Below are 15167 nucleotides of genomic sequence, written 5' to 3' on the forward strand. Positions count from 1 at the left end.
AGCCTGTGCATATCTCAGGCGTCATCGGGCATCAAGGCAGGATACACCCTGGACGGAGTGCCAACCCATCGCAGGGCACACACACACACTCTCATTCACTCACACAATCACACACTACGGACAATTTTCCAGAGATGCCAATCAACCTACCATGCATGTCTTTGGACCGGTGGAGGAAACCGGAGTACCCGGAGGAAACCCCCGAGGCACGGGGAGAACATGCAAACTCCACACACACAAGGTGGAGGCGGGAATCGAACCCCAAACCCTGGAGGTGTGAGGCGAACGTGCTAACCACTAAGCCACCATGCCCCCCTTTAATGAATCAGATTTACAATAATAATAATAATGACTTCATCAACTGCCCTTAGTGTTTTATTATACAGTTAGGTGTATGAGAATGAGAACTGAGTATCCCTATAAAATGTTCTGATCAATTTAATAATGTATTATGAGTCAGCTGTGAGTAAGCAAGAGTTTCTCTTCTTTATTTTTAAACATATTAAAACACTACTATTAATTATATATTTTCTATGAACATTTATAGCGCATAATTGACCCAATTCTACAAGTGCCCTTAGTCTTGGTATAAGTAAGCAGAATGTTCGGCTTTCCCCTTACACCAAAATGTCAAAGTTATTGTACGGGGTAATTACACAGTTACACTACAGATGTGGTGGAGTATTCCTTTAACATGATTAACAAAGTGTTCAACAAGTGCCCTTAGACGTCACACGAGTGAGCTGCAACTCAGGGTTACATACTGTATGTAAAAACCTTTCAAAATGCTGGAGTTCATCTTTAATTTGTTCTGCTGACATTAATAATGCATTGCTGACAGAACTCGACGACTGCCCTTAGAGTTTTATTGTAATTCTTCGTAAAAAAAAATATATATTTGTTAATTTTTTGTCTGTGGTAATAAAACGTAGAGTGAACATACGGTGAACACGCCGAGTCAGCAGAGGGATTCGAACAAACAGCATTGGAGAATTCCTTTAATGATGACATTAATAACGCATTCAACAGCTGCCCTTTGGCTTTTATTGCAAATGAACTGTGAGTAAACATATTTTATTTTCTTAGAACATATAAAACTTCTTATCTGTAGTAATCTCAGGTATGTTACTCATGCATTGGATAGAATTATAAAAAAAAAAAAACACAGACTATTCCTTTAATCTGTTTGTTTGTGTTGTACATACCAGTGTATCCATCTACGGTGGCAGAAGCCAGCACGCCCATGGAGCCGTCCAGGGCCTCTACCTTAAAAGTGTAGACACTGTTGGGGTACAGAGGGGTGACAGAGCCCATGACGGTGTTCTGGCCGAAGGTGGTGAAGACGGACTGGTTGGGAGAACTGCGCAGACTTGCTGTGAGTCTGTACGAGGACGAGCCTGCGTATTTACTCCAAGACAACACTGCACTTTTAGAGGTGACGGTGTACAGGCTGATGGGTAGATCGACTCCTGAGGGGTAAGAGATAGAGAGACACGGAGAGAATCACAGAGAGAAAATGGAGAAAGACACAGAGAGAGACAAAAAAAAACAACATAAAAAAAAACGGAAAGAGACAAGAAGAGAGACACAGAGAGAAATACAGACAGACATGGAAAGAGACACAAAGAGACATACAGAGAGAAATATGGACAGAGACATAGAGCGAGACACCAGTAGAACAGAAAGGGCAAAAGGGCTGAATTCATTACAATCATTTATATTTAATTCATTCATTTATTACATGGATTATCATTTATAATTTTATTAATGTTATTTATTTATTTATTTATTTATAATTAAACCAATATTTACAAAAATACAAAACATTTTTGTCATCTAAAAAAAAATCCTGAATCTTACCTCGTACGGCATTCTGCAAACAGAAAAAGAAAAATTCAATGCAAAATGTTAATAATTTTAGAAACCCAAGATCAATCTTTTAACGTCCATCAGGTTTTTTTTTTTTTTTAGAAACATACCTGTGCAGCAGCAATTCCAAGTGAAATCACCAGCAAGGTCAGACCATTGGGTCCCATTGTCATCAAAATCCTGCCTGGTTTCTATCGAGCTGAGTTTATTATCCGTGTTATATTCTGCTCTCTCCTGCACTCTCTCTCTCCTCTCAAGCTTCGGTGTGTATATTGTTGTCTTTTTCTTGCAGTTTGTTAAAATACCTGAACTTGTCCCCGCCCCTTTGGTTAAACCAACCAATTAGAGGTGAAGGAGTTGAACACCTTTAGGCAGGAGGACAAGAGAAATTCTAGTCTGGAATAAAGTCTAGAATTTGGTTGCTATAATATTTCGTATAAATAAATGTTTAATAAATAATATATAAATGTGTTCATAAATAACACTATATAACAATTTTAAATTAAGATAGAATATTTTAAATAATTATATAATTCTTTTTTATTTTTTATTTACAGTTTTTATCATAAAGACAAACGTAAACATAGAAAATTAGATTTAAATTAAATTAAGTTAAATAACGTGCCCACGTAATATAAAACTTTTTTCTTTCGATTTTTTTTTGATTTTTTTGTTCCATTTGACATTTTGTGTTTTTTTATGTTTAATATTTCCTTTAATTATAGAATATTGATTTGACAAACTCTTCCTTGCTTTATCGAATTCCTTTTTACTATTTTAATGTAATTTAATATTTATTTTATAGCAGCATCATTATTGTTTCTAGAATTGTTTATTCTTAGATTTTTATTCTTAGCTCCATTGTAATAAATGAAAAGAAAGGTTTGGTCCATTGATATTAGTAATAATTTTAAGACAATTTACAATGTTGTTTTTCTTTCATGTTATATTTGCTTTCTCATTTACCATTTTATAGGCAATTTTTTGAGTAATTATTTAAAGTTATAATAAATAATAATAATAATAATAATAATAATAATAATGATGACAATGTTAATCATAATAATAATAATAACAATAATAAATAAATAAATAAATAAATAAATAAATAAATAAATAAATAATTATGATAATAATAATAATAATGATGATGATGATGATGATGATGATGATGATGATTATGATAATAAGTAAATAATAATAATAATAATAATAAACATAATAAATAATAAATGATAATACTACTACTACTACTACTACTACTACTACTAATAATAATAATAATAATAATAATAATAATAATAATAATAATAATAATACTCTTTATAATAATCATGATAATGATAATAAGAATAATAGTTATTATTATTATCATTATCATTATCATTATTATTATTGTTGCAAAGCTCTCTATTTTCTTGATTTTCTTGATAAACTTTGCATTAAACTCATTTACGTGTTAAAAAAATAAAGCAGGAAAAATTTTTTATGTTCTTTTAAAAAAAAAAACGAGCGCGCGCTCCTACCGTACAGACTATACCGTACGAGCTAATCGCGTAGACGCGCACGTATGCGCGCGCACAAGCACGGGCTGACGCCGACGTCACTGCTGACACAATTACGTATTCGTATCAAAATGGCAGCGGGGACAGAACACGGGCTGAAGAAAATAGTTTGGCAAAGTACGTGTTTTATGTTTATTAAACGCTTTGTAAAGGTTACGGCATGTCATACAGGCTCGTGTGTATGTTATGGACACTGTGTGGGTTTATTAAAGGTGTCATTAACATGTCCGTAAAGATTAATACGGAAGTTTGTGTGTAAAGGAAACAAACAGTGTTGAGTTTCCTGTTCTGTTTTAACTCCACAAGACTTGTGTGTGTTTTAGAGATGACAGTCTGTATTTAATATAATGCATCAAATGTTTATAGTTGTCATGGTTTAAAAAAATAAATAATAAAAAATAAAAACGTGAATAATTTTATACAATATATTTCACCCAATCGTCTTGCGCATATCGGCATGTATTTATAGATTTGCATAATATATGCAAATGAGGCGTCTTTTCACCTGCATACGTTTACATAATCGATTTAAAACCGTGTTACTTTATTATAATTGTTTTCATACTTTATTTTACAGTGATTCACTGAATGCTAACGAAAGATTAGCTTTCATTAGCATTGCTAAATGGCTAACTTAGCTTTCTGAAGCCAACCTGTCAGTTTACTGCTAAACACTGTAAATAATTCAGTAGTATTTATTTAATATAATGCATCAAATGTTTATAGTTGTCGTGGTTAAATAAATAAATAATAAAAAGTAAAAACGTGAATAATTTTATACAATATATTTCACCCAATCGTCTTGCACATATCGGCATGTATATGCAAATTAGGCGTCTTTTCACCTGCATGCATTTGCATAATGGCTTTAAAACCGTGTTACTTTATTATATTTGTTTTCGTACTTTGTTACACTGATTCTCTCTTAAGGTTTTTGGTTCATAATTTGTTTTGGTTTTTAAACAAGCTGGAAAAAAATTCAGGAAAAATAATCCGTAGGGTTTAATAATAATTTAATGCTCATTAATATGCAGATGACGTTTTTTTTTGGGACTTCTTTTAAAAACAAGTTCAGCCTGTTATTAAACGTTTAAAAGCATAAACACAAGCAGTGTTGTTAAGGGGAAGTGTTGTTAAGAAGTGACCTTTAGGGTGATAAATAACGCTGAACAGAAGACAGGATTAAAATAAAAGATTTCAGCCATAATTACACACAGAAGAACCAAAAAAGACATTTTCAGCTTCTTTTGTATGAATTTCGTTATATAAATCTTCACTTATCGAAGTTGTGAGTTTGTTGTATTGCTGGAATTATTATTATTTTTTTTATAATTATTTATTTATTATTGCATGAACACAGAAATCAAGGACACTATTATCGCAGACTGCAAAAAATCGGAAGTATGGAAGGTGAGTGGGTTTTTATCGTTTTTAACACAACAGGGTTTCAAATAGTTTTTAAGAGGGAAAAAAAATCCCTTCCCACATCCTGTATGTTCAAGTCGTACACAAACAAATAAACACACACTAATATGTGATGGTCAAAGCAATGTTAAAAGCTGAAGATCAACACATTTACTGACTTGGATGAAATGTTTGGTCTTGTGTGTTATACTACCTGGATTGTCATTTCTTCTGTGTGTGTGTGTGTGTGTGTGTGTGTAGATAATGATGCTGGACAGTTTCACCACGCGCCTCCTGTCTTCGTGCTGCAAAATGTCTGACCTGATGCCTGAAGGCATAACAAGTAAGTACACGAAGCACAGATGTGTCTGATGCTGTGCTGTTGGCTTCACGAGTTGATTAGGTTTCATTGTCATGTATTACCCTCATATGTAATCCAGTACCATTTCCTTCAGCGGTTGTTACACACCTGCACCAAGGGGCTTTGAATAATAAACAATGATGATGGCGTGTGTTTTGTTTGCAGTCGTGGAAGATTTGTTCAAAAACAGAGAGCCGGTCCTGGAGATGAAGGCCATCTACTTCATGTCTCCTACTGCCAAGGTTTGTGTGTTTATTGTATAAATTCTGATATTTATTCTTATATCAATCATGAGTGAATTTTTTCCCATGCTGTCTTCATTGTGTGTGTCTTTGTGCGTGTGTGTGTGTGTGTGTGTTCTTTCCTAACAGTGTGTAGATGTACTCATAAACGACTTCAAGCTCAAGCCCAAGTACAAAGCTGCCTACATCTACTTTACAGACTGTAAGTGTTTGTGTAGTCTGTGATGAGATTCACCATGAAACACACCTGTAACCAGCTAAGACTGTTGCCATGGTTACGGTGTGCTGGTTAAACCAAAAAACAACATATTTGCTGTAATATTATATTGACTTTCTTTCTTTCTTTCTTTCTTTCTTTCTTTCTTTCTTTCTTTCAGACTGTCCAGATGACCTGTTCAACAAGATGAAACTGTTCTGTGCAAAACACATCAAAGTGTGTAAAGAGATCAACCTCTCCTTCCTTCCCTTAGAGAGTCATGTAAGTGTCGCCGTTAAGCATCGATCCGTATCGCCGTTAACTCGCCAGCGTCATAAAAAGTACCACGTGTCGTTTTTAATAACAAGACGAATAAATACTTCCAGGTATCACAGTTATTAGTAAGAATGTACCGTGTTGTGTTTTGTTGCTTACACACTGGACCTGTGATGGATGTGTGTAAGGCACCACGCGATGCTGGAGTGTTTCTGAACGCTGATTGGAGCTGTATTTGCTCTGCTTTGGCTGTATTTGTCTTTTTCGATGTGATTTCTCGGAGTACATTTGAGATGTGTGTGTGTGTGTGTTTGCGCAGGTGTTTACCTGTGGTAAACCTGAGGCCTTCAAAAGCATCTACGGTTGTAACAGTCAGGATCGAGGGCTAACCCTAGAGGGCATCGCCGATCAAATCGTCAGCCTGTGCGCCACCCTGGACGAGTACCCTGGCGTCCGATACAGGAAGTGAGACAAAATACTGTTACACACACACACACACACACACACACACACACACACACACATACAGACAGACACACCAGGAGCATGTGTATTGTGAGAGGGACATAGCAATTGCATTTTACATTTACATTTACATATCCAGAGTGACTTACAACTGAGCAACTGAGGGTTAAGGGCCTTGCTCAGGGGCCCAGCAGTGGCAGCTTGGTGGACCTGGAGTTCGAACCCATGACCTTCCGATCAGTAGCCGAACACCTTAACCACTGAGCTACCACATCCCCGAATACAATTGCATTGAAAAGATGTTGCACAGAAAAGTCTGTTGTCAGAGGGTCTTGTTTGGGGTGGAGCTAAATTACGGGTCAGAAAAAGCCTCATATGATGAAATAATAATTCTTGTGTGTCTAGGAACACTTTATACACTAAACTGTTGTTTGCCTGTCATTCTGTTTAGCAGCCTTTATGATGCAGTATTTAGTAATACTTTATATACAGTGTGTTTTAGTAATATTTAACAAACGATAATATTAGCCGTTATTTTCCTGCAGGGATTCGGTTTTGGATTGCACCAAATTGCTGGCTGAGCTCGTTGACAATAAACTAGTGCGACATTATGAGCTGGACGACGGCAACAAGAAGAAGGTGGCCTTTATGTCTTTTCCACTTAATTCTCCCTGGTTCGTTCTCGTTATTTCTGTCTTGTTTTCATTTACTCGTCTGTAACCTCTGTGCTTTAGGAAAAGACACAAGCTCAGCTAATCATCGTCGACCGCGGGTTTGACCCTGTGAGCCCGATACTGCATGAGCTGACCTACCAGGCCATGGCTTACGACCTCATCCCCATCAACAATGACACCTACAGGTAACGTCGTCCTTTACAGTTTATACTGCTCCACCTGAAATGATGAGACAGACAGAGAGTAAATTATCTTTAGATTATAAAGTGACTGAGTCAACGAGTCAGTCAGTCAGTGAGTCAGTCATCCAGTCAGTAAGTCAGTCATCCAGTCAATGAGTCAGTCATCCAGTCACTGAGTAAATCATCCAGTCAGTGTTTCACTGAGTCAGTCATCCAGTCAGTGAGTCAATGAGTCAGTCATCCAGTCAGTGAGTCAATGAGTCAGTCATCCAGTCAGTGAGTCAATGAGTCAGTCATCCAGTCAATGAGTCAGTCATCCAGTCAGTAAGTCAATGAGTCAGTCATCCAGTCAGTGAGTCAGTCATCCAGTCAGTGAGTCAGTCATCCAGTCAGTGAGTCAATGAGTCAGTAGTGAGTCAATGAGTCAGTCATCCAGTCAGTGAGTCAATGAGTCAGTCATCCAGTCAGTGAGTCAATGAGTCAGTCATCCAGTCAGTGAGTCACTGAGTCAGTCATCCAGTCAGTGAGTCACTGAATCAGTCATCCAGTCAGTGAGTCAATGAGTCAGTCATCCAGTCAGTGAGTCAATGAGTCAGTCATCTAGTCAATGAGTCAGTCATCCAGTCAGTGAGTCAGTCATCCAGTCAGTGAGTCAATGAGTCAGTCATCCAGTCAGTGAGTCAATGAGTCAGTCATCCAGTCAGTGAGTCACTGAGTCAGTCATCCAGTCAGTGAGTCAGTCATCCAGTCAGTGAGTCAATGAGTCAGTAGTGAGTCAATGAGTCAGTCATCCAGTCAGTGAGTCACTGAGTCAGTCATCCAGTCATCCAGTCAGTCAGTGAGTCAATGAGTCGGTCATCCAGTCAGTAAGTCTCTGAGTCCGTTATCCAGTCAGTGAGTCAGTCAGTCATCCATTCAGTGAATCGTCCATGAGTCGTCCAGTCGGTGAGTCGTCCAGTCATCGAATCAGTCAATCGTCCAATCAGTGAGTCCTTCAGCACACCACTAACACACATGTCAGTTGAACTGTGGTTTGTGTGCACCAGGTACAAAGGGAAGGACGGATCAGAAAAAGAAGCCATACTGAATGAAAGTGACGAGTTATGGATGAGACTGAGACACATGCACATCGCTGAGGTCACTGCGTGAGTAGCTACACAAACTCAAATGACTCAAATACAGAAGGTTTAAAATGCTTCAGAAGAGTTTCACTTATTGAAGCAGTTGCCCAACACACCAGCTTCCTGCTTCTTTAGTCCTGCAGTGGAGCGCTAAAGCTAACGGACACAAGGAGTTTTCTAGCCTCCAGTTTTATCCTCATAGTAACACTTTTCTTATTCAACAGTTTGTTTTTGTTTATTTATGTATATATAATTTAGTCAAATTCCTAAGCTGGTGAAGGAGATCTCTGCTAACAAGAAGCAGCCCGATGGGAAGGTGCGTACTTGTTCTCCTACAGGATCTCATTCGGGTTTAGATGCTCCTTGTGTACCGTTTCAGACTTTTGTGTGCTTTTGTTCTCAATTTCAGATGTCGATAGGAGGATTGGCAGAGCTCATGAAGAAGATGCCCTCCTTCCGTAAACAGGTCTCTCAGGTAGGCAACACCTGATGCCTGGCCCTGTCTCTGGGGACTGCTGTCCTTATATTCACATGACACACTCATGGTTTTGTGGTACACTTCCTAGAAGATTTCCATTCACTGCTGAGATGTGATCCGCGGCGTCAGTGCCGTGCCCTGACCTTAAGCATTTCACATGAATTCTCTACCCGATATCCTCCAGGAGGCATGTAGAGTATAGCGATGTCTGAAATGCTACACATTCTGCACTGTTAGCGTGATCGGTATGTTAACAATACGAGTGGCCCACCGGACATCACCAGATAACTGTCTGAGCTTTAAATTAGCTTCTTTAGCATCGGTTCTGTGCAGCTCAGTGCTACGTACTTCATCTTCAATACATCACATGCTTTATATCATTTTCATTTTTCTGTCAAGTCGTGTTTGTTATCCTGATTCTGTTTCTTCCTCTTCTCAGAAAACGGTCCATCTCTCTCTAGCGGAGGATTGCATGAACAAGTTCCAGAGCTCGGTGGAGAAGCTGTGCAAAGCGGAGCAGGTAACGCTGACGTTTTTATTTAGTACCGCTCTATAAACACAAACTCATTTCTGTTTTTATTTTTGCCTCTCTGTTGTATTACTGTTTCCGTGAGTGAGTGAGTGAGTGTGTGAGTGTGAGAGTGAGTGTGAGAGTGAGTGTGAGAGTGAGTGTGAGAGTGAGTGTGAGTGTGAGAGTGAGTGTGAGAGTGAGTGTGAGAGTGAGTGTGAGAGTGAGTGTGAGAGTGAGTGTGAGAGTGAGTGTGAGAGTGAGTGTGAGAGTGAGTGTGAGAGTGAGTGTGAGAGTGAGTGTGAGAGTGAGTGTGTGAGTGTGAGTGTGTGAGAGTGTGAGTGTGAGTGTGAGAGTGAGTGTGAGTGTGAGAGTGAGTGTGAGTGTGAGAGTGAGTGAGTGTGAGTGAGTGTGAGTGAGTGTGAGTGAGTGTGAGAGTGAGTGTGAGTGAGTGAGTGAGTGAGAGTGTGTGAGTGAGTGTGAGTGAGTGAGTGTGTGTGAGTGAGTGTGTGTGAGTGAGTGAGTGAGAGTGAGTGTGTGAGAGTGAGTGTGTGAGTGAGTGAGTGAAAGAGAAAAAAAAGAGAGAGAGAGAGAAAAAGAGTGAGTGAGGTGAGTGAGTGAAAAAGAAAGAGAGAGAAAGAGAAAAAGAAAGAGAGAGAAAGAGGAGAAAGAGAAAAAGAAAGAAAGAGAGAGAAAGAGAAAAAGAAAGAGAGAGCGAGAAAGAAAAAGGAAGAGAGAGATAAAGAAAGAAAGAGAGAGAAAGAAAGAGAGAAAGAGAGAGCGAGAAAGAAAGAGAGAGAGAAAGAAAGAAAATAAAGAAAGAGACAAAGAAAGAGAGAAGTCGTCACCTAGCAAACAGTACTATTACATTGTTGACATAATCACACCCTACAGAACCAACACAGTGTTAATGTGTGCAGTATTTAGTGTTGGTCTGTCAGTAGGCAGAGTAGCTGTGAACGTGATCAGGTTCCAGTCTGATGAACATTTTGAACACAGCTTTACTAAAACCCTCCTCCAGCTGAATTAGTCCCTGTTTGTGTTCACCGTACGTTTCCGTGCCTGTAGGACCTCGCCAATGGTTCTGACGTAGAAGGTCAGAAGGTGAAGGACCCCATGAGGACGCTGCTGCCCATCCTGCTGCACCCCCACAGCATCCACGACAAGATCCGCGCCGTGCTGCTTTACATCTTCAGCCTCAACGGTGCGTCGACTCCACTGTAAAAAAAAACAACAAAAAGACTTAACACCAGAACATCTGGCATCTGTATAGATTCAAACCCTATGATGAGTTTCTCCTGAGTTTTTAGTAAAATCTATTCATTGGCGTTTAAATCTCTGTTTACATTTCAACCCTGACCCTTAATGTAAATGTCTTTAAGGTGAACGAACATCAAACAAATCTAGAATGAATCACGTAGACGTTCAGGTTCGATTCGAACACGCCTTTACGTTCATACTGTTTTTATCCCGTGCGATTTTTTTCCGAAAGCAGGGACGACCGAGGAGAACCTGAATAAGTTAATTCAGCACGTGAAGATCGAGCACGAGCCGGAGTACATCAACAACTGGAAAGAGTTAGGGGTTCCGATCATCAGCTCGGTGAGAGAGACTCACGCTTTCATAACAAACCCTTCGTTAAAGCGGACGCCGTCAAACGCAGAGTCTCTTCACGTCCATGTTTCCGTGTCTCCGCAGTCGAGTCTGTTCTCTTTCCGGAAGTCGTCCAGAAGAGATCGCTCTCAGGAAGAGACGTATAACCTCTCCCGATGGACGCCGGTTATCAAGGACGTGATGGAGGTGAGCTAGAGACTGAAGGAAAAACAACTGAGGGGAAAAATATTAATATGAGTAATGTATTAATAAAATTCTGTCAGAGCTGCTGTTTTAGAAAACGAATCAACCCCGTCTGACCAATCAGATTCGAGAATTCAGTTCCGCCGTGGTGCAAATGTGGCTGTAAGAAAGTTTAGCTCGTGCTTTATCGAAGCCCAGCGTCGCATAGCGTTGGCCACAGGTGAGGAGGTGATGGTGCTGAGAATCAGGACACAGGTCCAGAGAGACCGAGGGTGTGGTAACGTAGCCGATTTATCTCGCATATCAAGTACCTCTCATTTGCCTTATTTAATTTCCGCAGCACTGAGAAACTGGTTCTCACACACAATCACAAATTTATTTATTCAGCATAATCACCTGGGACGGGTGTGAAAGATACGAGGTGCAACGAGATTACGTTAAAAAAATGCGAGAAAAAAGCGAGGAAATTGTATCGTAGAAACAGCGTGTCTCATTTTCCTCTGTGTGTGTGTGTGTGTGTGGCAGGATGTGGTGGAGAATAAGCTGGACACAAGAGATTGGCCACACCAGTCCGAGTGTCCCTCGGCGTGGAACGGATCCCGGGCTGTGAGGTAAACCAGGGACCAGTCATTATTAATCCGTGCTTTTAAATATAATCTGGAAACTGGAAATAAAGTTCGGACACGATATAAAGTAAATACATTAAAGGTTGAAGGGAAAACAGGGCGAGTCAGTTATAATTTATTAATAAGGCTGAGATAGTCAGGTTCGCCATCATGTGTTGTTAAGTTCTGATAAAGTCCATGACCTCGATCACGATATCCATCGGTGCAAACAGCACAAAACGACCTTAAGCCAGTATTTTAACGATGATAAACACCGTAGAGACTGGATGACTGACTCATTGACTCACTGACTGGATGACTGACTCATTGACTCACTGACTGGATGACTGACTCATTGACTCACTGACTGGATGACTGACTCATTGACTCACTGACTGGATGACTGACTCATTGACTCACTGACTGGATGACTGACTCATTGACTCACTGACTGGATGACTGACTCATTGACTCACTGACTGGATGACTGACTCATTGACTCACTGACTGGATGACTGACTCATTGACTCACTGACTGGATGACTGACTCATTGACTCACTGACTGGATGACTGACTCATTGACTCACTGACTGGATGACTGACTTATTGACTCACTGACTGGATGACTGACTCATTGACTCACTGACTGGATGACTGACTCATTGACTCACTGACTGGATGACTGACTCATTGACTCACTGACTGGATGACTAACTCATTGACTCACCGACTGGATGACTAACTCATTGACTCACCGACTGGATGACTAACTCATTGACTCACTGACTGGATGACTAACTCATTGACTCACTGACTGGATGACTGACTCACTGACTGGATGACTGACTCACTGACTGACTCATTGACTCACTGACTGGATGACTGACTCACTGACTGGATAACTGACTGGATGACTGACTCACTGACTGGATGACTGACTCACTGACTGGAGGACTGACTCACTGACTGGAGGACTGACTCACTGACTGACTCATTGACTCAGTCACTTTATAATCTAAAGTGTCTCACGTCCATCTCTCTCGTTCTCTCCTTCATGCACACAGAGTCGTGAGGTAAGCGTGCAAGTGTGAATTGTTCCAATAAAACAGTCAGTAAATGATTATTAGCACCAGTGTGTTCCATCATCAGCCCAACCAACGTGTCTGCTATCGTGTGGAATCTTTCATAGCACATTTACGTGGCAGCGAAAAGAGATCAGTTCGTCTCGGTTTATCAGTAAACTAAAATGTTCCGATTCTCCCTCATATCCGTGCACTTCTTCAGCGCAAGGCAGAAACATAAGCAGAACTCGCCGGACGACCACAGGAACGGCTCCCGCCTCATCATCTTCATCCTGGGCGGCGTCAGCTACTCGGAGATGCGCTGTGCGTACGAGGTCACCAAAGCCACCAAGTCCTGTGAGGTCATCATCGGTGAGCACATACCAGTCTGTCCTGTCGTGTTTTACTCGTTTTACACCACAACAATCAAAGCAAAAGAATTCGAATAGGTTCATGGGTCTGAAATTTGTTGTTTTTGTTTGTTGTTTTTTTTTTTGGCCCGTCTGTGCAGGTTCCACTCACGTCCTGACTCCCACAAGCCTCCTGGAGGACATTCGAGACCTGAGCAAAAAACCTATGGAGACTTTCACAGTTGTGGATGAGAGAGCCAGCTGCTGAGCATCGGGTCATTAGAAAGCCTCACACACCCTCTCCTCATCCTCCTAATGCCTTAATCTCCCAAGCACTCAGAGTCTCTGTTACAGGATTAAAGGGAACGCAGGTGTGATCAGTTTTAAGGGCCTTCTTTATTTCTTTTACAGACTACACACCTGGGACAGGTACTCACAAGCTGAGAGACGACCTGTCTCAAGTGTGTGAAGCTCTAATAGAAGAAATGCTCAGACCGAAGAGGGATCCATGAGAACTCTTCATACAGCTTGAACATAATGTGAGGCTCAGAGACGGATGCGATCAGGATTTATGAGAAACATTTGCTCTCTGATTGGCTTCACATTGTTCGAGTTGTGTGAAGATGCCATCCGTTAAAGGGACGGTCCAGTGTCCGAGCCATTGTACACCATCTTCCTCGACGTTTGGGGTCTGATTTTGGCTTCCTCAAATCTTCACATGCAAAAAAAATAAACATTTTTACATCCATTGTAATTATAGGTTTATAGAGGAAGTCTGTTATCGTTACATTTCACTAATTCTGATATAACTGTGTCAGAAGGTGTTATAGGATTAGTTTTGCACCCTTTCTAACACCCTGTTGTATCTATAGTAACTGGAGTCTCCAGTACAAGTGCCTTAACAAACTTCAGGCACGTCGTATGACATGGTGTACAATTGAAGTTTTGCTCAGTGTCACGACGAAGCTGATCATTCCTGTATGTATTTAGTAGACACATTACGCTCAAGATGGCACCTTCTGTACTTCTTAACCTTCTGTTTTATTTGTACATTACACTATATTACCATTACAGTTCATACCGCTGACTTCCTGTCGTTCGGTCCATAATAATCTCTGCACTGTTGTTTGTGTAACTACTTCACTGTGTGCACACTCAGATGGAAAACCAGCGCCGTTGAGACCCGACCCGGCTGGTGATTAGAGAAGACCTCACTGGAGCAGAATTAACGCAGCGTTCAGATTTGTTATTGTGTCGTTCATACTTCATCCCGAGGAAAGATCACACCATTGTGCCTGCTTTAGCGCTCTGCAGTTCTTGTCCTCTTTTTTTCAGTCTAATCACTAAAATATTAAACTAGGAACTTAAGCACAAAGAGACGGTGTATTAGTGATTAGACTGAACAGGATTAAGCCTTAATACAGTCAACCGGTTGAAACATTAAGTGACTAAAAACTTTGACTTATTAGCGACATTAGCCTCAAACTATTGGCTGATTGACTCCATTTTAGAACACTTTAATTTTCTGTATTTAGGCCTGATTCAGGTATTAACATTCTCTACATCATAACAGGATAATTCACATATTACAGACATGTTCGTATTTCACAAACCAGCTCTGGACCTTCACTTGTGTGCCTTGTTTAAATTGCATGTACAGATACTATAGGTGCCTGCTAGGAATAACCAGATTTGTGTTTTGCTTTGTTGTAACTATACACCATAATGAATAATATAATGCTTTTGTTGTTGTCGTCATTATTAACATCTTTCTACTGAACAACTGACAAGTAAATGAATGACACGGTTCAATGGTCTTGTGGTGCTTCAAAGATTTAATTAGAGCACAGGGAGTGATCTAATGCGGTATCGTTACTATAGTAACAGCTCAGTTACTTCATATAAACTAAACCTAATAATGAAGGGATCGTTAAAGAGAGTTAGCAAAGAATAAATGTTTGTAATGGTTCGTTTAGCTGCTGCATTGTAAGTGAAGATCATCTGTAGATGCT

General features: G+C 40.0%; 2 protein-coding genes across 2 annotated transcripts in view; one reads left to right on the forward strand and one right to left on the reverse strand.

Annotated features, from left to right (window-relative positions):
• LOC132861905 (fibronectin type III domain-containing protein 7-like) overlaps nucleotides 1-2115 on the reverse strand; it is a 10638-nt gene extending 8523 nt beyond the window's left edge. The window contains exons 1-3 of the mRNA XM_060893578.1: nucleotides 1980-2115; nucleotides 1861-1873; nucleotides 1206-1469 (exon numbers count right to left, since the gene is read on the reverse strand). Coding sequence (XP_060749561.1) covers nucleotides 1206-1469; nucleotides 1861-1873; nucleotides 1980-2042 — 340 coding nt within the window. The 5' untranslated portion in view covers nucleotides 2043-2115. The remainder of the gene's footprint in view (nucleotides 1-1205; nucleotides 1470-1860; nucleotides 1874-1979) is intronic.
• A 1330-nt stretch (nucleotides 2116-3445) lies between these two features.
• Nucleotides 3446-14962, forward strand: stxbp3 (syntaxin binding protein 3). The gene is made up of 19 exons (XM_060893579.1): nucleotides 3446-3551; nucleotides 4795-4844; nucleotides 5100-5181; nucleotides 5365-5441; nucleotides 5571-5643; nucleotides 5819-5919; nucleotides 6233-6378; nucleotides 6924-7017; nucleotides 7113-7237; nucleotides 8281-8379; nucleotides 8614-8671; nucleotides 8765-8830; nucleotides 9273-9353; nucleotides 10410-10545; nucleotides 10837-10943; nucleotides 11040-11141; nucleotides 11664-11749; nucleotides 13029-13177; nucleotides 13317-14962. Exons 1-19 carry the CDS (start codon nucleotides 3506-3508, stop codon nucleotides 13421-13423), a joined length of 1785 nt encoding a protein of 594 aa, XP_060749562.1. The 5' UTR covers nucleotides 3446-3505; the 3' UTR covers nucleotides 13424-14962.
• Nucleotides 14963-15167: the final 205 nt, after the last annotated feature.

This window comes from Tachysurus vachellii, chromosome 19 (genome assembly GCF_030014155.1).
Source record: "Tachysurus vachellii isolate PV-2020 chromosome 19, HZAU_Pvac_v1, whole genome shotgun sequence".
Classification (NCBI taxonomy): domain Eukaryota; kingdom Metazoa; phylum Chordata; class Actinopteri; order Siluriformes; family Bagridae; genus Tachysurus; species Tachysurus vachellii.